Source organism: Oncorhynchus mykiss, chromosome 27 (genome assembly GCF_013265735.2).
Source record: "Oncorhynchus mykiss isolate Arlee chromosome 27, USDA_OmykA_1.1, whole genome shotgun sequence".
Classification (NCBI taxonomy): domain Eukaryota; kingdom Metazoa; phylum Chordata; class Actinopteri; order Salmoniformes; family Salmonidae; genus Oncorhynchus; species Oncorhynchus mykiss.
Genome location: NC_048591.1, coordinates 13,262,107 through 13,285,979, shown reverse-complemented (window position 1 = coordinate 13,285,979; position 23,873 = coordinate 13,262,107). Strand labels below are relative to the sequence as shown.

At 43.8% G+C, this 23,873-nt stretch overlaps 3 protein-coding genes across 6 annotated transcripts in view; 2 read left to right on the top strand and 1 right to left on the bottom strand.

Annotated features, from left to right (window-relative positions):
• LOC110507596 (serine/threonine-protein kinase PAK 4) overlaps positions 1 to 10,003 on the top strand; it is a 36,424-nt gene extending 26,421 nt beyond the window's left edge. For all 3 annotated transcript variants that reach the window (XM_021587682.2, XM_021587683.2, XM_036964756.1), the window contains 8 exons: positions 362 to 582; positions 705 to 1,137; positions 1,280 to 1,723; positions 2,057 to 2,190; positions 2,815 to 2,941; positions 5,601 to 5,726; positions 5,816 to 5,950; positions 6,079 to 10,003. In XM_021587682.2, the coding sequence (XP_021443357.2) occupies positions 362 to 582; positions 705 to 1,137; positions 1,280 to 1,723; positions 2,057 to 2,190; positions 2,815 to 2,941; positions 5,601 to 5,726; positions 5,816 to 5,950; positions 6,079 to 6,234 (1,776 nt within the window). In that variant the 3' untranslated portion in view covers positions 6,235 to 10,003. The remainder of the gene's footprint in view (positions 1 to 361; positions 583 to 704; positions 1,138 to 1,279; positions 1,724 to 2,056; positions 2,191 to 2,814; positions 2,942 to 5,600; positions 5,727 to 5,815; positions 5,951 to 6,078) is intronic.
• A 2,529-nt stretch (positions 10,004 to 12,532) lies between these two features.
• LOC110507595 (sushi domain-containing protein 6) lies at positions 12,533 to 19,606 on the top strand. 2 transcript variants are annotated; one of them, XM_021587680.2, is made up of 5 exons: positions 12,533 to 13,020; positions 14,866 to 14,972; positions 15,585 to 15,791; positions 17,331 to 17,472; positions 17,955 to 19,606. In XM_021587680.2, the coding sequence occupies exons 2-5, from the start codon at positions 14,879 to 14,881 to the stop codon at positions 18,277 to 18,279; spliced, it is 768 nt and encodes a 255-aa protein (XP_021443355.2). In that variant the 5' UTR covers positions 12,533 to 13,020; positions 14,866 to 14,878; the 3' UTR covers positions 18,280 to 19,606. The 2 variants fall into 2 exon arrangements, with proteins under 2 accessions (XP_021443355.2, XP_021443356.2); XM_021587681.2 differs by having other exon boundaries at positions 12,549 to 13,020; positions 17,958 to 19,606.
• Positions 19,607 to 21,542: 1,936 nt separating this feature from the next.
• The window catches only part of LOC110507593 (hypoxia-inducible factor 1-alpha-like), a 30,907-nt gene continuing 28,576 nt past the window's right edge, over positions 21,543 to 23,873 (bottom strand). The window contains exons 13-15 of the mRNA XM_036964854.1: positions 23,374 to 23,485; positions 23,120 to 23,243; positions 21,543 to 22,934 (exon numbers count right to left, since the gene is read on the bottom strand). Coding sequence (XP_036820749.1) covers positions 22,873 to 22,934; positions 23,120 to 23,243; positions 23,374 to 23,485 — 298 coding nt within the window. The 3' untranslated portion in view covers positions 21,543 to 22,872. The remainder of the gene's footprint in view (positions 22,935 to 23,119; positions 23,244 to 23,373; positions 23,486 to 23,873) is intronic.

Genomic DNA, 23,873 nt, shown 5'->3' with positions numbered 1-23,873 from the left:
GGATACGTTTTTATTTGTATTATTCTCTTCACTGCATCAGGGATAGCGTACACAGACGTTTTGCCTTTACAGCCTTCTTCAGTGTGTAGGTCATGGGGAAAGGGCACCAAACTATTACTGTCTCAGATTACTGTACGTCAGATTCGGATCACAGTCTGAATGCACAGAACCTAAACAGTAAACATGATTGTCTTCTTTCCGAAACAATAAACACAGCAAATGCAAAATACATCACTGAAAATAGAATCTACCTGTCATCATATCTATTTTTAGAATGAAGCTGTGACAGTCCAGGAAGTCTCTCTTGTCCTGACTGGTCTGATCTCAACCCCTCCTTACTTGGTGTCTCTCCCTCCTGTAGACCATAGTGCGGGGTAGTAAGATCGCTGTGGACGGCTCGCTGACATGGCTGCTGGATGAGTTTGACACCATGTCGGTGACCCGCTCCAACTCCCTGAGGCGAGGCAGCCCCCCGATCCAGCCCCGCAGAGACTCCAGATCCTCGGGGGGAGGAGGCCATGAGAACGGGGACCTGGCCCATCGGACACACCACCACCCAGATCACTATGGAGACAGAGATAGGTACAGTGTCGGTAGAAAGCGGGCCAGGAGGTTTTCAGAACTGTTGTAAAATGGCTCTTGTCGGAAAAGTTTCCACCACTCCAGAGAAATGTAACCTATTTACCGTGTCTCTGATGCACTAGGGAGCGGCCCAGGCCGGACCAGTTAGCTGGTGGAGACCCACGGCAGCCCCAGCGGGTATCCCGCTCTCAGAGAGAGGATGGCCGGCCACAGCAGCAGCCCCGGGGCCAGGAGCCAGGCAGCAGGCACCGTGAGAGGGAGCGGCCCTGCCCACCCCCTCCCCCGCCAAAGCCCAGAGACATGGACCCACGGGACCACCACGACCAGGTAGTCCGCAGGGACGGGCCCAGCGACAAGAGGCCCAAGTCCAGCTACACAGGCAGGGACGGCAGCCCCCAATCGCCCCGGGATAAGAGGCCTCTCTCGGGGCCCAACATCCGTATGCCTAACCTCCCTGTCACAGAGGGGGTGATAAAGACAGCACAGCAGAGCAGTAGGCCGTTCAACACCTACCCCCGCGCTGACAGTGAAGGAGGAAGAAGCCCCACCAGCCAGGTACTGACATGCTGTTAGGAGAACACCAGAACGTTGGGTGATATGGAGAAAATGGAAACCATTGTAGCTAATGTTTTATCGACAGACTTCTCAGACATAAAGATGTTGTTCTTACAGTGTCATCATTTTATCTCCGTTCTAGGAGCTGAAGCCAGCCCGACCACACGAAACACCGCACCACAACGGTCCCTCTAGTGGCCGCAGCGGGGGCAAAGCCCCACAGCAGGGCCAGCTACGAGGGGACCCCCACCACTCCTCCCACCCTGTCTTGGGCCCTGAGCCCCCCCACGGCTACCAGCAGCTGAAGGCTCCTGTTCCCCGCCCTCCGGCCCCTGCCCTACCACCACAGCAGGCCCTCTCACCCCAGAGGGAGCCCCAGCGGGTGTCCCATGAGCAGTTCCGCGCCGCACTACAGATGGTGGTGGACCCGGGTGACCCGCGCACCTACCTGGACCACTACATCAAGATCGGAGAGGGCTCCACCGGCATTGTGTGCATTGCCACCGTCAAGAGCACCGGAAAACTGGTCGCTGTCAAGAAGATGGACCTGCGTAAGCAGCAGCGCCGGGAGCTGCTATTCAATGAGGTGGGGACACTGGTCACTGTAATGGACTTGGATGGGGGTCTTGTTTTTGACCCTGTCATTGACTTACACAGAATGCGATTGAGATGATACAGGTTTTAAGATTGTAGATATTTAGGGAACACAGGCCATGAATTTATAAGCTATTAGTTGTGTGATCCAAAACCTTTTATAGTGGAATTGGCTATTACAGAGCTGATTTGCTGACATTTGTAAAAAGTGTCCTTCATGGAGGGTGAAGTTGATGCATATCTTTGCAGGGGTGTAATGAGTGATGTCATATGCCGTGTAATTTCCCACGGTCTCCTCAGTAACTCTGGTTGCTGTGATCTCCAGGTGGTGATAATGCGGGACTATCACCATGACAACGTGGTGGAGATGTACAACAGCTACCTGGTGGGAGATGAACTCTGGGTCGTCATGGAATTCCTGGAGGGAGGGGCTTTGACTGACATCGTCACACACACCAGGTGCGTGTCTGTTGATCGGTGGTTTGTGCTATCCGGAATCCTTGGGATGTCCCTACCCTAAACTCTAACCTTTTTTATATTTCGACTTCAATGGGGTGATGTCGGAGTTGGACGTACCAAGAATACCGGATAGCAATGACCGTTGATCTGCTTCTCTGACAAACGACCAGCAGGACAGAAGACTATGGTAGGGCTGTCCAACCCTCTTTCTGGAGATATACCATCCTGTAGGTTTTCAGGCCAACCCTAACATACCTGATTCAGCTAGTAAAAGGTATTGGTGAGTGGTTAATAAGTAGAATCAGGTGTTTTCAATAGATTTGGAGTGAGCCTACTGGACGGTAGATCTCCAGGAAGAGGCATGGGCCACCCTGGGCTGTGGTGATTTAAGATTGTCTGTGTTTCATACTAGTCATATAATATTCAACTGCTCAAATCATAGTTGTTTTTACAATACAAGAAATGATAACCACTCAAAATGTTTTTTGTTTAGTTATGTTTCACCACTAGGTGGTAGTGTCGCATAGCTACACCATCACGTCACTGCAATGCGACCTGTACTGTGTGTGTGATGTTATTTTTCTGTCAACTCGGGGGGCTAATGACCGGTGTGTGTGTGTCCAGGATGAATGAGGAGCAGATAGCCACAGTGTGCCTGTCTGTGCTGAAGGCTCTGTCAGTGCTGCACACCCAGGGCGTCATCCACAGGGACATCAAGAGTGACTCCATCCTTCTCACCCACGATGGCAGAGTAAGTACTCTGAACTCCAGGGGTTAAAGTTCTCCATCAATGCGACGGATTTCTGTCACGTTGGGGAGTTTGGAAATGACACAGCCTAATACAGACAGAAGCATGTCTCTCCTACAAAATATATTCCAAAATAAATCTATTCCCAATTATTTTATTTTCCTCTGTTACACTATGTGCACTGAACTGACATGTACTGTATGATTGTTGATGACACGCCAATGTTCAGATGAAGGGAATGAAATGGTCTTTAATGCGAACCACAGCAGCGCTCAGCTCAGACGGCGCTGTCTAGCCTTCTGTAGCTACTGGCAGTCATTCAAAGCCTCTACTTTATCATTCAGGATGGAGCTTTCCAGTGACACAATTTTTGCCATGTAATGTTATTAAAACATAATCAGACAACCTGATTATTAGGATAGTTTACCTAGTTGGCTTGTTGCGTGTTCTATGTGAGATAAACATTCCTCTCGAGGCACATTCAAGTTGCTAGAGCCATAGGAGGGGAAACGTATTCTGACAAGCAGTCAATGCACAACTATTCTTCATGCAATCACGGGAAAACACTTTTGAAAGCTGGGGGATCGCAGTTTTACGTTGCTACCACGTTTATTTCTGTACTCTTTCAAATTCGCGTGGCATCGTTTTACAAATGCAGTTGTACAATTGGAGTTTCAAGCATGGTTTGCACAACAGACCAATTTAAAGGAGCGTTGTCGTCTTAAAAGGGCAATGATATACTTTGTAATAAAAACAAAAAAATGTCATTTTTTTAGAGTTAATAATTTATATATTAATATTTATAATAAAATTATTAATAATGACGGTCAGGATGTTGTGTCCAGTGGGGTAAATGGAGGTGGACAAGCCCCATGCTTAAGCCTATTTAAATTGTATAGCCTCTATGCTCATCAGTTGGGCTACAGGTGATAATGCTAATTAGTAATAGCACATCTGATAATATAGACCATGCAGGTTATATGCACATGCTCCAATATGTTAAAATAATTTATACCAATATGTTATTGGGCCCATTTCTGGAGGTAGAAATGAAATTTTAGATGGCATCATGTGATTTCCATTCATTTTGGAATAGAATGTCCTTCCAAAATATTTACCGAAACTGACCACTTCAGTCCTTGATGATCCCGGGGTCCTAAGCAAGGGGACTGGAATTGGTCAAACATGACTTTCTTACTTGAAAGGGAGATGAACTTGATCCGAGATCGACTTCAAGTGTCAATCATTTGAATTATTTTGTTGCTTTAACCCCTGCCTAACTCTGACCCCAGCTCTGCATCACTACCTATCCATCAGACAATTATAAGACACCAAACTCTGACCCCAACTCTACATCACTACTTCCTTCATAGACACAAATATTATAATTTTCCATGGCAAAAAAAGAAAACACGAGACAGACTAAACTCTATGGACCTTGAAAAACCTGCTGTTTGATATGAAATATTTTGTGATATAGGCCTAGCTTTGGGAAATAACTGAATCTGAGTGAATAATAAGGCTGTGTGTGAAATGTCTGATTCATGTTTTGTTTATTTGATATGATATTCTTCAGAGTATTGTGACAACCCTCCCCATACCACCCAGTCATAACAGGCTTTCATTTTCATATTGAAACGAAAGTCTGCTTTAAAACCATCTGTCAAAATGAAGATATGGGAAAAGAGGAACTTGTTTGAGTCATGTTTGTTCCCAAAGTATTGTAATGCAATACCAGTCAAAAGTTTGGACACACCTACTGATTCAAGGATTTTTCTTTATTTTTACTAATCTGTCATCAAGGCAAAGTGTGGCTACTTTGAAGAATTTCAAATATATAATTTATTTTGATTTGATTAACACTTTTTTGGTTACTACATGGTTCCATATGTGTTATTTCATAGTTTTGATGTCTTCTATTCTACAATGTAGAAAAATAGGACAAATATAGAACTTTGGACTGGTACTGTATATGAGAGGTAATGGAGGGCTTGAAGCTCAAGCTGTTAATTTAGTTTTTAATTTACCCGACAACAGTTTGCAGATGATACAACAGTTTCATTGAGCCCAGGTGTCAACCTCAAGCCCCACTTGTCACTTGTAGCTGTCATGATTAGCATGCTACGGGCTGCGCTTAGCTCTTATTGTGGTTGACCCAAGGGGAAGTGTAGTCAGTCACCCTCAGCTGTTTCTCGGCAGATGAGTGTGGGTGGGTGTGTGCGCGAGCTTGTTCACTTGCGTGTTTCATTTCCCCTTACCAATTCAAAGCATGCTTTAGTCAGTGAGCCCTGTTCTTCAGAGGTCACAATTGGCAGACAGGATATTTATCCACCCAGGCATTGCAAAGGTTTTCTCAGAAAACTGTGGGAGTTGTTCTGCTGTGATGTGTAGTACTGTAACGCAGCATATTGCTAGATAGAGGATTGTTCTTTGTACACAAAGGGTTGAGCCTGTCAATCTATAACACAACTTCCATGTCAGCTGAAAAAGTCTGTCATTTTCAAAGATACATTCTAAAAAATACTGCTATGATTTTAGGTAGATTTTAAAAGCATTTGATCAACAGTTACTCAGGTTTCTTAATCTCAGCGGTGACATTATTTTGAAAATGTCCTGTGTGTGAATTGTAGTGTGGCTCTGACCCTCTCCTCTGCCCCCTCAGGTGAAGCTGTCAGACTTTGGCTTCTGCGCCCAGGTGTCTAAAGAGGTCCAGCGGCGCAAGTCCCTGGTAGGCACACCCTACTGGATGGCCCCAGAGCTCATCTCACGACTACCCTATGGGCCTGAGGTAAGGTACCGTTAGTTTTGTTTTTTTGTGCATTATAATTCTAAACTATCGTTGATCACTGTGTGTATATACAATATTCTAACCTGTAGGTGGACATCTGGTCCTTGGGGGTGATGGTGATCGAGATGGTGGACGGAGAACCCCCCTATTTCAATGAGCCCCCCCTCAAAGCTATGAAGATGATCCGTGACAACCTACCACCCAAACTCAAGAACTTACACAAGGTACTAGGCACACCAGAAAGAGCCCATCTCTTACAAGGCCCCAACATGGTTAACTATGTCCCTGCTATTCAACATTTTGAAGTCGATACTCATTCTTTGATGTTGTTTTTCCTTCTCTCCATTCCCAGGTTTCTCCTCTCCTCAAGGGCTTCCTGGACAAATTGCTGGTGCGAGACCCTACCCAGAGGGCCTCAGCCAATGAGCTGCTCAAGCACCCCTTCCTGAGCAAGGCTGGCCCGCCCTCCTGCATCGTGCCTCTCATGAGGCAGAACCGCATGAGATGAGAGTGAGCAGAGGCCTCTTCCCCACTAAGTGGTAGTAGTCACATGGACCCTGAAACCCAAGCTCACACCTCGGACTCACACTGATCTGGAGCGGGGGGGGGAACAGCGGAGAAGCACTGCCCAGTTTGTATTAGCATTTTTGTTGGTCAAGCATTGTTTTAATGCACCTTTTGAAATTAAAAGGGACTCTGTCTGTCCCTTTCCTGTGGGGGAAAAACATTTGGACACTACAAGGATTTATAGCTTGAGCGGTTTGGTGCAGAATGAGACTTGGAAAGTGTTGTGGGATCATTAGAACCTAAGCTACCTGCTGGGGAGACTGTTAGCATCCTAGCTGAATGGTCTGAAAAGCATGCTTCCACACTAAAGGACTTCCTCACTACATGGCCCAGTCTCAACTCTATTGCAATAGACAGGACATCATAAACTACTACTGAAGGAGGACCATGCTTTTCTCTTACCACACGATGAGTACAAGTCTGAAAAACACTTGGTCCCTGTTACAAACACTAAGAAAAGGTCAACACTGGAGTTGTGTTTTTTTAGATATTTCTTTCTTTATATTTCTTGTGTAAGTATGATGAACATAGAGATATATCTGCTTTGTTTTCTCTATTTTATGATTTTTGTTTAGGTTACAGTGAGATGATTTTAATGCACTCTTCTCCGATAGAAGCTGCACTCCTGGTTGATTCCAATATAGCGTCTAGTTCTTTAAATCGTTTAGTTTTTTAATTTACCTGTGTTTAATAGAATATCATGGTGAAGTGAACATCAAGGCAGTTTTAGCTGTTATTTTTACTTTAGGGATTTAGCCGTGTAGATTGTGCTCTCTGTAACCTCTCGATCCGCTGCTGTAGACCTCAACTGTTAGTCTATAGTAGTGACTACTAGGTCAATGCAAGGACAGCCCTTATGAAGCACCCCTTCCACCATACACGTGTTTGTGTGTATATACAGGAATTCTCCAGATCGGTTAAATATTTCTTTTTTTCCCCCTAAAGATGCATTTCTTTATTGCCTGACCTGGACAATGGGTCTGGACTATATGAATGTAGTGCTGAGTCACAAACAAGCTCTGCATTTAAAGATGGAATCTGCAGTAGGGTGAAACGGCGCCACCGACCGCCCCCACCACTGTTGTCATTTGTTTGTCTTGCCGAGCTAAGGAGCGTCGCGCAGCATAAAAAAAAAAATATATATATATATATACACACACACACACAAAAAAAAAATAGCAGTACATATTGTGCTCTTCTGTCGCGCGTGAAAAGATGTCCGAGTGGCGAAAAACTGTTTGCAGTTACTTTGTTGAAGGTAATATCGCAAACGGACGTGGCTGTTTCACCATTAAGGATTCCAGATTTAAGGGCTTATTACAACAAGAAATTGACACACAAGGTGAAAATCCGTGTTTAGCTTAATGAAGTGTGCAACAGCTGCTAGAACTGAACTATTGTGTCCACAATGTAGCAACGACAGGAACTGTATGGCAGAAAACACAGATGCAAACAGGGGCGGCAGGGTAACCTAGTGGTTAGAGCGTTGGACTAGTAACCGGAAGGTTGCAAGTTCAAATTCCCGAGCTGACAAGGTACAAATCTGTCGTTCTGCCCCTGAACGGGCAGTTAACCCACTGCCATTTTCAATGGCCGTCATTGAAAATAAGAATTTGTTCTTAACTGACTTGCCTAGTTAAATAAAGGTAAAAAAAAACACAAGTAGTAAACTCACCGCAATTACCCACACACACTTCATGCAGGGCCCAACAAAAGTCTGCGATGCGGGTGGAATCACGAATTCAGCCCTTAAAACGGAATTCAAAAATAGGAAATCAACTAAATGTATTACAAAATGTATTTTGCCAAGATTATCATAAGACATAAAATTGCATTAGTGATTTATATTTTCCTTTAACTCCCTGAATCAAAGGCATGGGAATTCCCCTATCCGTGTGCAAGGTTGTTTGCCGCTTTGTGTAGCTTTTAGCAATGATGCTAATGATAACCGTCTTCTGGTAGATGGAGATACTTAAAATAAAAATGTTTTAAGTTAGGCAAACTGCATTCACATGTGCGCCACAGACACACAGATAACCAAACAAGTCTCTTGGCTGGTGCACGCTTGAATTAAAGGGTATCTACACCCAGAAATGTCTTAGATTTTCCCAAGACCTCAAAAGTGCTCACCTGGTATGTTTTAACCATTGTTGTGAAACAAGATTTAATGTTCTATTTAAAAAGTGTGATCCTGGAAAAACAAAACCGATATTATAGGGCCCTATTCATTGTTACTCCCCATTTTTTTTTCTCTGAGCTTCCCCCCCCAATTCTAGAGTAGCAAGACCAAGTCGCACATGTACCATAGAGAGCATCCAAAGACCACGAGGCCTTAGTGCACAGCAAAGAGTAGCCAATGTGTCTGTTCTGAATTTCAGTGGGGAAATCGGAACAGACTGTCCATAAGTAGACACTAACACTACATTGTGAAGTATTGTATTTAGATACAGAATTGAAGTGTCATAGCAGAGGTTAGTGTACTGTTTTAACATTCTGTCTCAAATGTACTTGCTTGTAGCAAATTGGAGTATTTAATCTAGATTTAACCAATTGTTTTACAATAATATTTTATTCACCGCTCACTTAATCCATTTCAGTACTTTTTACGGATGCTCAAAAGGTAGTCTGGTTGAATTTAAATGTGAGACAATGTTCCATATTTACAAAAGACAAGTGGAAGTCTGTTTAAAGTGACACGATGGTTGGCATGCCTGAATAAGATGTGATCTGTCTGTTCCCTGTGTAAAAAAAAGAATGTTCTTCCAGTTTAGTAAAACTGAGTGAAAAGATGGGCTGAAAGAATGACAATCAAAGTTAGTAGGAGTAAATAACTGCTTTTGCAACAATATTCTAAACTGATCACTTTTCATTGCTCACAAAGTTTTGTAACTATAATTGTGTAGCATTTTGACAACACAAACACATTTTCTAAACAAATCCTATTTTGATACTCAGTAAATCCATCTTTACGTATGTATATTTTTAAATCACTTAATAAGGTCCATGAAGTGATGGCACACACTTGGTATTTTGTGTTTTTTATTAAATACTGTATAATGATGAATGCAAAAAAAATCTATAGACTTATCATTCCTCAAACTACAGAATTGAAGCATCTCATTAACCCCCACATGTTACATAGGAGTTCAATCGCCATTGGTTTCAGTCACTTCTACCACAGTTTTCAGTGGCTGGTATGAAACCAATCACGTACATTTCTCAGTTGGTATTTGACATTCCTGTAGCTTCTACTTAAATGAATGGCTGTCAAGGTTAGAATGGCTTAACATAGTTTTATCGGTTTTTGTGTGTATTAATGCCTTAACGTTCAGAAGAGTAACATGATTTAATATGATTCCCTTTCTTTACAATTACTGTTAGTTGCAAATGTACATTATTATATTACTCATCTCAAGGAGTCTAGTGCCTCTGTGTAAACTTATTGTTGTTCTCGCTGGTTTGTGTTGAGGATGCTCAAATTCCAATTAGGAGCTGTGACGACTACTGACTGGCCTACTTGGTAATATATTTATGTGTGAATTTCTCCAACTTGTCTGTATGATCATTTTTCACACTTGTACGCTAAATCATTTATGCATCAGTATTGTCAAGTTTGTCATAGTTGACCATTTTTCTGAAGAGTCCAAACCCCCCTGGATTTTTGAATTTCCACTGGTTATTAAAAAAATAAACGTTGCAGATTTTCGATATTTTTTGCAAATACAGTTTTTCTAAAATGTAAGTTTTTTTTTTTGTTGTCATGCCCTGTCATTGTGTATTGTGACCATTGATGTCAACCATTTCAAACGTTGTTACAGCAATAGCCTTTGTCTCCTCAGATGGTACTAATTTGCTCATTGCTAAAACACTAAAGAGCCAGTGTCAGCCAGTCTGCTATATCCAGAAACATCCTGCAATACTGTATTAGTAAATAGAGGGGTGTGGCTTTATCAGTGACTGCAAATAGGAAAATAAGGAAGGGAAAGGGGATACCTAGTTAGTTGCACAACTGAATGCATTCAACCCAAATGTGTCTTCTGCATTTAACCCAACCCCCTATGAGGTCTGCACTCAGTATTCACACTGAAAAAATAACATATTCCATCTTTAATGAGGGATGTTTTGCCCAACAGGGCTTCAACCTACAGATCGGGTTACAACATAATACAGGCGTAGCCCTAACAGGTGGTGAGAAAGGATAAAATGAGGAACATAGTCACTGATATTTTATACTGTGTAGAGTTTGGACTATGGCTTGTACATGCCACTCCCAGTGAGGTACCAGGAATGAACTTGTTTTGAAGTTGTGCTGACAGGTTAACTTGATGACGTTACAGTTAGTTAATAATGGTCTTAGTGACATTAATAGTTGCATCCCAGTTATTTTCAGTGTAGCACATATGATGAATGCTGTTAGACTTGACCTTTGGCTATGTGAGGAATTTTTAAATATTTTTTTTATTTCACCTTCATTTAACCAGGTAGGCTAGTTGAGAACAAGTTCTCATTTGCAACTGCGACCTGGCCAAGATAAAGCATAGCAGTGTGAACAGACAACACAGAGTTACACATGGAGTAAACAATTAACAAGTCATTAACACAGTAGAAAAAAAAGAGTCTATATACATTGTGTGCAAAAGGCATGAGGAGGTAGGCGAATAATTACAATTTTGCAAATTAACACGAGTGATAAATGATCAGATGGTCATGTACAGGTAGAGAAATTGGTGTGCAAAAGAGCAGAAAAGTAAATAAATATAAACAGTGGGGATGAGGTAGGTAAAATTGGGTGGGCTATTTACCGATAGACTATGTACAGCTGCAGCGATCGGTTAGCTGCTCAGATAGCAGATGTTTGAAGTTGGTGAGGGAGATAAATGTCTCCCAACTTCAGCGATTTTTGCAATTCGTTCCAGTCACAGGCAGTAGAGAACTGGAACGAAAGGCGGCCAAATGAGGTGTTAGCTTTAGGGATGATCAGTGAGATACACCTGCTGGAGCACGTGCTACGGGTGGGTGTTGCCATCGTGACCAGTGAACTGAGATAAGGCGGAGCTTTACCTAGCATGGACTTGTAGATGACCTGGAGCCAGTGGGTCTGGCGACGAATATGTAGCGAGGGCCAGCCGACTAGAGCATACAGGTCGCAGTGGTGGGTGGTATAAGGTGCTTTAGTAACAAAACGGATGGCACTGTGATAAACTGCATCCAGTTTGCTGAGTAGAGTATTGGAAGCTATTTTGTAGATGACATCGCCGAAGTCGAGGATCGGTAGGATAGTCAGTTTTACTAGGGTAAGTTTGGCGGCGTGAGTGAAGGAGGCTTTGTTGCGGAATAGAAAGTCGACTCTAGATTTGATTTTAGATTGGAGATGTTTGATATGAGTCTGGAAGGAGAGTTTACAGTTTAGCCAGACACCTAGGTACTTATAGATGTCCACATATTCTAGGTCGGAACCATCCAGGGTGGTGATGCTAGTCGGGCGTGCGGGTGCAGGCAGCGAACGGTTGAAAAGCATGCATTTGGTTTTACTAGCGTTTAAGAGCAGTTGGAGGCCACGGAAGGAGTGTTGTGTGGCATTGAAGCTCGTTTGGAGGTTAGATAGCACAGTGTCCAAGGACGGGCCGGAAGCATACAGAATGGTGTCGTCTGCGTAGAGGTGGATCAGGGAATCGCCCGAAGCAAGAGCAACGTCATTGATATATACAGAGAAAAGAGTCGGCCCGAGAATTGAACCCTGTGGCACTCCCATAGAGACTGCTGATGGTGTTGATGAATGATAACATTTGGCTGTGATTATGGTTTTAAATCGTCATCTATTTGAAAGTATGGGCTGGAGCCCATGTACTATATAGGTGGTTGACTGCTAAGAAGTCAGTTATATTGTGTCTTAGGTAGAACCAAACGTTTGTCTTTTCATATTTATCAACCTGATACATTGGGGAAATATGATGAGATCAAATATGACATCATACAATAATGTATCTCCGGGAGGAACTAAATTCTGTTGCATTAGCACACTCGGCACTATTTTTAGCACTTCCGTCTAGTCATTCTATCAGATATGATTCTGTATCGGGCCTGGCACTGTATACTTTTGTTTGTTCACTTCACTAATTTTAGCAGGCGACCATGGTGGGGACAGTTTTGTTTTTAACAGGATTTGTAAAAAGTGTGGTCGAAAACACTGACCGCTCATTACACTGCGGTGAACTGAAAGTTACATTTTCACAGCTCTGCGAAATTGAGCTTGAATTTCCAGAATGTGAAGGTCCAGCGGACGTTTGCTCCAGGGCGGGGTTTTTGTGTGAAGACTCAATGGTTACTGTGGTGGAGTTCGTGTAGCATGGCCCGGTACCCCGGGGGATGACGAATATTTTAAGGACCCATGGAATTGTCTAAAATAAGGCAGCTCCGCCCACCCGTGGCACCAGGCCATGTAAAACGAATCAACAAATGTCAGCAGCGCGCGTAGTCGGGACGGCAGCCTATGATAAGTCTCTCAGTTCCTGTCAGAAACACAGCTGAGCAATGATTAAATTGTCAGCGGCTGTGAAATAGATCCACTTGTTGCTATATGCCACATTCATCTGGAGGAGATTTGTCGAATAAAAAAAATGAAATATTAATCTCGAGCGGATCGTACATCAAACAGACGGAGAAGTATTGCTTTATTCCATTTTGGACTAAACCTTAGACAGAATATTCCTATATCTAGATTCTACAGGTGAGTAGCTTTATCGGTGAGATGTTATTTTTAGGCAACTCATTTTTTTTCAAAATGTAATCAGTTTAACCCCAATAATATAACGTATGTAAGATATGGCTAGCTTGTAGGCTGTAGGAATCATTTTTGAATTATTGGGAGTTGAGTTTATTCGGCTAGAGAAATTGTGATTTTCAATTAGTGGTTTGATATAATAGCATTCTGGATATGGTATAAATGCGTCAGCTTTGGCATTTGTTATTTATTTTGGGGTATCTGGTGATTTCTGGGTTTGCACCTGTGCATTCAGCTCCCTTGCGCATTTATGTTCAGCGAGCGCTGATAGGCTATTTAGTTGGTTTCTCATGAACGTTCCACAAACACTAGCCTTATTTCTATGAGCCTACCTGCTTTTGACGAACACAATAGCTTTAGCTTACCATATTCTGCCGTAGTCTACAAGGTCCTTATCATTTGTGTCTTGATAGGACACACTAAAAACACTATTGATTGCATGTCCTAATTTCCATGACAACACAAAGACATAAGTAGCGTGAGTCATATTATAATGGTTCACTTATATGGGATGTGGGTGTAGTCACAGAAGGCGCACCTATTCCTCTTGGATCAGTGGGATGGCAGGAAAAGTGTCACTGTGTGTCAGTCCTCCATGTATTACACTAACAGGAACATCTCGAAGGGATGCAGCTGAGTAGTTTGAAAGTCAGAGCAGAAAGTGCAAAGTACTGCATAGCAAAAGTCATGAAACCAATAGGTTAGTTAGTCAGTAATAACCCATCAAACATGGGAATCCTTGTTGGCACGCAGAAGATGAAACATTTACCAAATCCACACAGGAGAAATACATCAATGTTTTACTGGACATGTCCAAATGAGTGCGTTTTATTGATACATACTTATTACATTTCATTTTATGGTGTCGCATTTTAAAGTAATGCTTTATAATGGAGCTGGAGAAATGTATAATGGCATACTTCACAGCTTGTGCAGAACAGAAGTTTTAATATGATGGTGAGTAATATGCCACCCCCCCTACATTGTGGTCACAGCTCACTGCCTGATAGATACAGGTGTAGGATCTTCATTTGATCACCCTGTTGCAGGAGAACCTTCCAGCAATGCAGGAAAGGTAACATTCGTAGTGTATTTGAGGTTTAATAGATGGGCTTCATAGATAGGCTTCGGAAGTTTGTAATTTCCATTTAAAAATGTCAGACTTGGTTTTCCCTTACGAAAATGTTATCAACACCTACAAAAATGTCCATTCATTAAAATCCACATAATTCACATTCCCTATTGCTGCAGGATTATTTTCCTGCTGTAGCAAACTGCCTCAAATGAAGATCCTACACCTGTAGGTTGTGTGAGAACAGCACACATGGTGTTGGCAGGGACCTCCCCCGCTGCTCCAGAGATGACTGGCACTCCAAAACCCACCACACCATGGCATTTGTGTTTGTGCCGTACCTATGTGCCAAGTCGATTGCTAACACAGGAAATATGGACCCGGTGAAAAAAAACACTACCAGTCATATAAGTAATGTTGGTAAATGTCAGGTGTTAAACAATAACCCAAGTTTAGTTTTCAGTTTTGGGAAATGAAAGGGCATTGATTCGCTCATTCAGGGTCAGGCTGTCTGTGTTCATGGTAGCTGCAGTTGTGAACTGCTGTCCCCTGCCTTTGTCACAGCAAAAGGGTATGATTTCCATGTGCATGATTAGATATTTGTTGGTATTTAACAACTGTGTGTGTGTGTGTGTGTGTACATGCATGCTTGTGTGTGTGCATAAGTGTGTGCATGACTATCTGCAGGGCACTGAGTCCTCTGTTTGTTGTGTCTGCAGGTAGACTGTTTTGATGTCTGCGCGGTGGGGGTCTTTATGGCTGCGTGGACATGTCATTCTGGGCTACGGGCTCTTTCTCCTGGTCGCCCTTCCAGACCTCACCACAGGTATCCATCTCCCTCCCCGACCACCCACGCTAACCACCCACAACTGCCCACCCACAGTGATTACCTCTGCTAGGGATCCATGTTGCACCACCATGCACTAGTTGAAATAGTCACCACTGCACCCGAAAGCTGTAATCCATGGAATTAGTGAACTATCTGGACATACACCCGACATCACAGTGCATTGACTCTCAGCCCTCTCCCCTGACCTGCAAGACTCTTCCTCCCAGACACCCCCCTGTCTTACTCCATCCAAACTACTGTCTCTAATAATAAACTCTCTTAACGAAAGCTTTTTCCCCTCTTCAAAGCAACACCTCACGACACAGCGCCTCTCCCCTATTTGACCTAGATAGTTTGTATGTATTCTACGTGTGCCATTTTTAAATTGATGCAGTTCTGTCCACAAGCTGATCTTGTATATTAATGTTCTGTATTATATCATGTTTTGTGTGGACCCCAAGATGAGTAGCTGCTGCTTTCACAACAGCTAATGGGGATCCTAATAAAATAGCAAATATCAAACCTGAATCACAGAGCTTTGAGATGCAATAACTGCAGGTTAGATTCAACAGTAAAGTCAAACAACTGAACTGTATGCCTCATCTGCAGGCAGGCAAGGGAACTGCACCTACCCGCTGGTGCCAGAACACGGAGGCTTCCGGTGCGAGCCCTCCCCCTGCCGAGGCTTCCCCCAGAAGAGCTTGATCTACTTCTTCTGTGAGCCCGGCTATGCCATCCCAAAAGAGATGGTGCGCAGCTTGCGCTGCCTCCAAGGCAAATGGATCCCCAGCGTGCCCACCTGTCTCGCCATGCGAGGTGAGTGTCGTGTACTGAGTCACCACGGCCAAGGGGGAGGAGCGGGAAACCTTTGCCCATAGTGTAATGGACTAGAGCAGGGATGGGCAACTTTGATGGGGGTGGGGGTGGGGGCCATAGAATCGGAACTCATCATTGGGGGCTGCAGTGGCTTGTGGATCTGCATACCCACATCCTTACCCACATCCATACCCATGAATGCAGTCAGAGCCAGACGTAGCCCATCTTGTGAGCAAAATATTTTAGTGGCCACCCTCTTGACAGCAAAATTGAAGTTTTAGAGTTAATTTCCTGCAATTCTACATGTTTTGCCATGGGGCGTAGAGAATATTTTGATATCTGAGTGAGAGTGACTAACAAAATCAATGGGGGCCCCCCAGTCAGAAATTCTACCATGATTATAAGTTTAGATAGCTGGCTGTTAGACTAATTTACCAATCTAAAACATTTTAGGTGACATGGGGTAATTGAGTGACTATCAGTGACTGAAATAACAAGAGAAAAACTGCTGATGCACACAAACAAATTTCGAAATTGGACCTTGTGTTTATTGTTATTTTTGGAAATGGATCCGCGGGCCTACAAAAGCATGTCTGTGTGGAGTATGTCCATGAGTGACTGATATGAGGTGAGTGTTAGGTAAACTACAGTCAGGTCAAAGGTTGCAGTGTGATTTAAGGTAGGCCCTGTACTCAGACTCACTGACTTGGTAAATGCATGAACTCGGACACCTAACACTTATTACTTTGCCTGGTTCCTGGTTGTCTTTATGCACAGAGGTTATGGGTGGATGATGTAAATGTTACATAGTCATCTCATAAGCTGAGGAATAGCAATGCTATGAACACCCCCCTTCATTCGTCCTCTTATTGGATGTGGAAGAGGCAGGTGGAAGCATGCACTCTATCCACTCTGTACCAGTAGATTTAAAAGCTATAATCCTTATGTAAGCATGACTCTTTTTTTTTCAATGGCCGTGAGTATAGCCTACATAGACATTGCATGACACTAGAGAGGAGCTGAGCAGTGTTTTAGGGTGCTTAACAGTATGGTGTGTGTCCTGCTAAGTGCTGACATTAGACTGTTGGGACTTCCACACAACATACACCAAGTAGATCACTGACCTATGTTAGATGCAAAAGCCGACAGAGCAGATTCTAAACATCTTACTCTCAAGTCATAGAGCCGAGCCTCGTGCTTCCTCTTTCAGGCCTGTGCTGCATCGAGGCAGGAAACCAGCATCAAGAAACAGGAAGTGAGCAAAGTCACCAAACTAACCAGTCTCTTTCCTCTGCCCTATTAAACCTCACGGAAATGTACTGCATCATGGATATAAGAAACCACACCTACAGATGCATGACTCCCTTTGAAAGACCCTGTATCATACTGTCCATATGAGTGTCAGTAGTGTGTTTCATCAAAATTATGTGTTTGTCGAGTGTGTTGTAGCTCTGGTCCAGGGCGTTCGTAACGCCTTGGACCAGAGCTAAGTGTGTTGTAGGTGTGTGTGTTGATTGTTTGTGTTGTGTTTTCTCTCAGACAGACATGTTAACTATGAGGACAAGGTGGCCCACTCACTCCCCAGCGTTGCCACGACGGCGGTGGGCGTGTCCATATTCCTCCTCACCACCACGGCCTGCTTGGTGATCAAGTCTCGCCTTTTCCCCTGTCACTCACACAGGTAGGCAGATATGATTGGCTCTTATCCCTGCCACTCACACAACTATATTCATATGACTGGAGCCTCTATAGCAGTGTGGTCACTACTAACCCTGGTCCTGGTGCGTTATAGTGTATGTAGATTTTGTTCCAGCCCAGGACTAACACACCTGATTCAGCTAATCAAGGTCTTGATGTTAGGTTGAATCAGGTGTGTTGTTCTGTAGGGATGGTTACAGCACTGTAGTGGCTTTGAAAAGTAGAGGCTTGGAAAGGCATCACATCCTGTAATGAAAGCCCCTTTAATAATCTGATGAGTGAAAGCTGAAAGACCTTTTAAGAGACGGAAGAATTTAATTCAGTTGTTTGATAGTCATCTTGTTATCATCAATGGTGGGTGTTTCAAAGCTGTAGTGTCTATTAGATTGTAGATAACTCCATCCACTGTGTGAGTGCTGTGTCCTGTCTCTGAAGTCATCTGATCATCTCTCAACTGTTGTTCAGCAGGCGCTCCTCTGACCAGATGGATCTGATGGTGCATGGCCTGCCTGTGTCTCTGCCCAGCTATGAGGAGGCTGTCTATGGGAGCTGGGGGCAACGCCTGCCACCCTGCAGAGGGCCCACCCAACTCTTACTTTCCCAGGCGGCTCCAGGTCCATCATTAGCGCACAACCTATCAGATTCCAGTCACCGTATCCATCCATCCAGTCAAAGCCCCGATATCCTTCCGCCCCCTTACGAAGAGATGGAATCCCATCCCAGAGAGGGTCAGAGTGAGGGTGATGTGCAGGCCATACAAGTTGCACTTTCCGATGACAAGAACATTTGAGCGACTGGTGTATTTGTATTACCCACCAATGATGTACTGATTTTTTAAAATGTGCTCAGGCACTTATATAGATTCAAGCCTACCAGCTTTATCGGGTTTCAACCTTATACATAGAACACCAGTTCTGATTGGCTGTTTGTGATGTTATGAGGTGTATCCTGCCATGGAGACATGGTTTATATCCCATCAGTGATGGGACCTGAGCCTCGTTTGTTGAGGTGACTTTGATAATGCCATTACTGTTCCATCACAGGGACCTGTGTGTCTCTATTGTGCACTGTGGGTCAACCCAGCTGGTGAGAGTAGAAATGGAGGTTACTCACTCTCCTTTCCTTGTTGAATTATGATTTGCGATGATGGCTGAGTTGTAGCGTCGATTATGGAAACCAGCAGGTGACTGGACAGTGTACACAGAGATCAGGTGATGTCAGTTTAGGAGTCAAATCTGTGTTCTCCCTCCCCTGAAACATTTTGAGCTCTAGCTACAACCCCAGTCCAATTTTGACTGCTGTTTTTGGGAGTGGTGACTGACTGACCACATGGAAGTGTTTTCACCACAGTGGTGGGAAAAGTACACAATTGTCATACTTGAGTAAAAGTAAAGATACCTTTTAATAGAAAATGACTCAAGTAAAAGTGAAAGTCACCCAGTAAAATACTACTTGAGTCAAAGTCTAAAAATATTTGGTTTTAAATATACTTAAGTATCAAAAGTACAAGTAAAAGTATAGATTGTTTCTTATATAATAGGACGGCACAATTCTCTTGTTTTTACCTATTTATGGATAGCCAGGGGCACACTCAACACTCAAATGCTCAATTTGTAAATTGTGTTTAGTGAGTCCACAATAGGGAGGACCAGTGATGTTTTCTTGATAAGGGTGTGAATTTTCCTGTGCTGCTAGGCATTGAAAGTGTAAAGATTACTGTTGGGTGTCAGAGAAAATGTAAAAAGTACATTTTCTTTAGGAATGTAGTGAAGTAAAAGTTGTCAAATATAAATAGTACAGATACTCAAGACAAGTAGCACTTCAAATTATTTTTACTTAAATACTTTACACCACTGCACTTTCTACACCCACCAGGCACGCACATGAAACCCTCCACCATGCCAAGTGTACCCCACGCTGAGTATGCACCAACCACCTCTCCTATCTGCTTCAAATGATTGACCAGAGAATGGGGAGGGTCGGGGGCAGAAACCCCCAGGATGTACTTATTGAATGTAGTTTTTCTTTTCAATAGAAAAAAATGAAATGATGTAATGTAACATTTTATATTGTATTGCACAGAAGATTAAAAGTCAACATTGTTTCTAATTGTTAAACCTCTTGACCTTACTCGGTTATGGTGCTCTCTGGGACGAATTAGTCAAAGGAAAATGGATCACATGGTTGGGGTGCAGACTCTATGTGCAATTACACATCCTAGATCTGAATGAATGAAATATTCTTATTAAATACTTTTTTCTTTACATAGTTGAATGTGCTGACAAATCACACACAAATTATCAATGGAAATCTAATTTATCAACCCATGGAGGTCTGGATTTGGAGTCACACTCAAAATTAAAGTGGAAAACCACACTACAGGCTGATCCAACTTTGATGTAATGTCCTTAAAACAAGTCAAAATGAGGCTCAGTAGTGTGTGTGTGGCCTCCACGTGCCTGTATGACCTCCCTACAACGCCCGGGCATGCTCCTGATGAGGTGGCGGATGGTCTCCTGAGGGATCTCCTCGCAGACCTGGACTAAAGCATCCGCCAACACCTGGACAGTCTGTGGTGCAACGTGGCATTGGTGGATGGAGCGAGACATGATGTCCCAGATGTGCTCAATTGGATTCAGGTCTGGGGAACGGGCAGGTCTGTCCATAGCATCAATGCCTTCCTCTTGCAGGAACTGCTGACACACTCCAGCCACATGAGGTCTAGCATAGTCTTGCATTAGGAGGAACCCAGAGCCAACCGCACGAGCATATGGTCTCACAAGGGGTCTGAGTATCTCATCTCGGTACCTAATGGCAGTCAGGCTACCTCTGGCGAGCACATGAGGGCTGTGCGGCCCCCCAAAGAAATGCCACCCCACACCATGACTGACCCACCGCCAAACCGGTCATGCTGGAGGATGTTGCAGGCAGCAGAACATTCTCCACGGTGTTTCCAGACTCTTGTCACGTCTGTCACATGTGCTCAGTGTGAACGTGCTTTCATCTGTGAAGAGCACCGGGCGCCAGTGGCGAATTTGCCAATCTTGGTGTTCTCTGGCAAATGCCAAACGTCCTGCACGGTGTTGGGCTGTAAGCACAACCCCCACCTGTGGATGTCGGGCCCTCATACCACCCTCATGGAGTCTTTTTCTGACCGTTTGAGCAGACATGCACATTTGTGGCCTGCTGGAGGTCATTTTGCAGGGCTCTGGTAGTGCTCCTCCTTGCACAAAAGCAGAGGTAGCGGTTCTGCTGCTGGGTTGTTGCCCTCCTACGGCCTCCTCCACGTCTCCTGGTAGCGCCTCCATGCTCTGGACACTACGCTGACAGACACAGCAAACCTTCTTGCCCCAGCTCGCATTGATGTGCCATCCTGGATGAGCTGCACTACCTGAGCCACTTGTGTGGGTTGTAGACTCCGTCTCATGCTACCACTAGAGTGAAAGCACCGCCAGCATTCAAAAGTGACCAAAACATCAGCCAGGAAGCATAGGAACTGAGAAGTGGTCTATGGTCACCACCTGCAGAATCACTCCTTTATTGGGGGTGTCTTGCTAATTGCCTATAATTTCCACCTGTTGTCTATTGCATTTGCACAACAGCATGTGAAATTTATTGTCAATCAGTGTTGCTTCCTAAGTGGACAGTTTGATTTCACAGAAGTGTGAGTGATTGAGTTACATTGTGTTGTTTAAGTGTTCCCTTTATTTTTTTGAGCAGTGTATATACACAAACACATATGTATGTGTGTGATATATATATACACATATACACACACACACACACGGCTGGATTGGACCCCTCGAGCAGGACAATCCTGCTCTAAAGTGCCAGTTACTTTGTAGCTATGGTGAAGTATTATGGGTGTTATGGTCATGGCACACACTTGGAAAATGTTCAACTTCCCCTGAATAAAACAAGGTCAGAAGTGCCCTAATCTCTAGACAGACAAATGTAACATAACAGATTTTACTTCTGGGTTTCCGATATCAGTTTGCCCTGATAAAGGAGCATTATTGAATATCAAGTAAAGCAACAAGATGCAAGCCGAAGTCAGGCAGCAAACTAAATATAAATCTACCATTAACACCACAAGATGGCAGTATTTCTTAACATAATAAAACGTGAATTTGTCTATCAGTTTATTCAGTCAATAACACTAGTCTGAAAATGAAAGTTATGATAAAAGGCAAATGTCTAAATGGAACTAAAACATTAAGATGAATCTAAATGCAATAATCTTATAAACAAGCAACTAAAATAAATCCTGGGTGTGCTTCAAACCAATGATCTTTTCTCCTAAACGATAGATTCATAATAAAAGACAACAACGGGGGAGTAATTGACAAGGTGTTAAGTAGTCATTTCTACTTGGTGTGAAATGAATACGCAAAAGGCGTATATCAGATATTTATCCACTGGATTTGCAAAATAGCAACCATATTCCGAAAAGAAATAATGACTCATTAAATGACAAGGTGATCATCTGGCGCCACCTAGAAAAATACATGATAAAAACAACGAAAACATTGCGGTTCATACAATAGTAGTCTTATAAGCGAGCATACAAAACATTTTAATACATCAAATTGTTCTAAAGTCTAGCATGTAAAGTATATAAAAAAAGCTGAGGTAAAAAGATGCCTCAAATAATTTGTCAGTTTGGTTGGAAAGAGATGACAGTCAAAGAGCCCTTTTATGACAGTCGAGTTTGATCTACAGATTATTTGTTGAGGTAACAACTGCCTGAGTACTGCATCCAACTGGTCAATAGCAATGGCTTGTGTTGGTAGTAATTCATTTGATCTTTTCTTATAAAAATGACCCATATATGCCACTGACGATCGTTCTGAGGTATTATTGGGAGATAACCGTTGTGTGTTTGTTACAAAATAATAATATAATAATTAACCTAAAATGTCCTGTACAGACTGTCAGGTCCACATACCGTACTAAACAACAATAGACCAACTGAAGGGTCATCACTGTGTCCTAAAACACCACTTTGTCAGACTTACTGTACGTATGGGTTCTTCTTCTGTTCTGACCTCGGAAGCACCATGGGGTCAAGTGTAGTGTTTAGACTAAAGTCTACAAGTGTTCACAAGAATAGAGGAGAACACTTATCAACCCTGAATGAGAAGGGGGTGGGGGGGGGGGGGGGGGGGGGGGGGGGGGGTGAACCTAGTACTGCCACCTACTCTGAGACATGAAAGAGTATTTCAGAGAGAAAAGAAGGAAAACCATAACAGGCTGTTGTTGTGAACAGTGAGGAAGTCTGAGTAGGAGGTGCTGGTGTCTGGTTGGGGAGTGTGTGAATCCTGTTGAGGCTCTGTGATCTCTGCACTCCCCAGCTGGCAGGGGAAGATTGGCAGCTGCTTCCTCAAGTCAGAGAGGAGGTCAGGGGGTCAGGTGGGCGGGACAAGAAGAGGTCCCTCATCAAGGCTGGGGGAGAACATGAGAGAGAAGGGGAAGAGGTGGAGAACTGAGGTGGATTGGTCATCATCACCTATTTCAGTAGATATTAGCTAAGTTGAATTTGGTAGGTACAGTATGACAGGCTTCATGTCTGGCATTTGTGTACTAAATATTTGCCCAAGATACAGTAGTACCATGACGTGTGTTTGTACCTGCAGTGTCACATAGTCCCTGGGCTTCACCGAGGATGGGGTCTCTGTCCGTCAGCAGTTGGCTCCGCCTGTGGGGGATTGACCCCAGCTCCAACTCTGGGTTGTCTACATCCTCCAGGCAGTCCTGAAACAAACAAACCATTTCAACTTAAATAACACATCATTGTGCATGAAGTCATTTTAATGATACCTTGAACAAATGTTATCCACTGTTCCCAACCCCTTCCTCCCACAACCTTAAAGGCCCTCCTCACCAGCAGGGCGTAGCTGAGAAGCAGTTTGTGCTGGATGGGGGACACCAAGTGTCTCGGTCTCTTGTCCTGACTCATCAGCTGGGAGGGCATGTCTTCATCCTGCTCATGACTTCTGTGGAAGTTACAGTTTGGAACGTTCAGCAACACTGTCCCTCCAAAAACATCCAAACACCCACCGTCAGCCACTCCAAAACACCCACCGTCAGCCACTCCAAAACACCCACCGTCAGCCACTCCAAAACACCCACCGTCAGCCACTCCAAAACACCCACCGTCAGCCACTCCAAAACACCCACCGTCAGCCACTCCAAAACACCCACCGTCTGCCACTCCAAAACATCCAAACACCACCGTCTGTCACTCCAAAACACCCACCGTCTGTCACTCCAAAACATCCAAACACCACCGTCTGCCACTCCAAAACACCCACCGTCTGCCACTCCAAAACACCCACCGTCTGCCACTCCAAAACACCCACCGTCTGCCACTCCAAAACACCC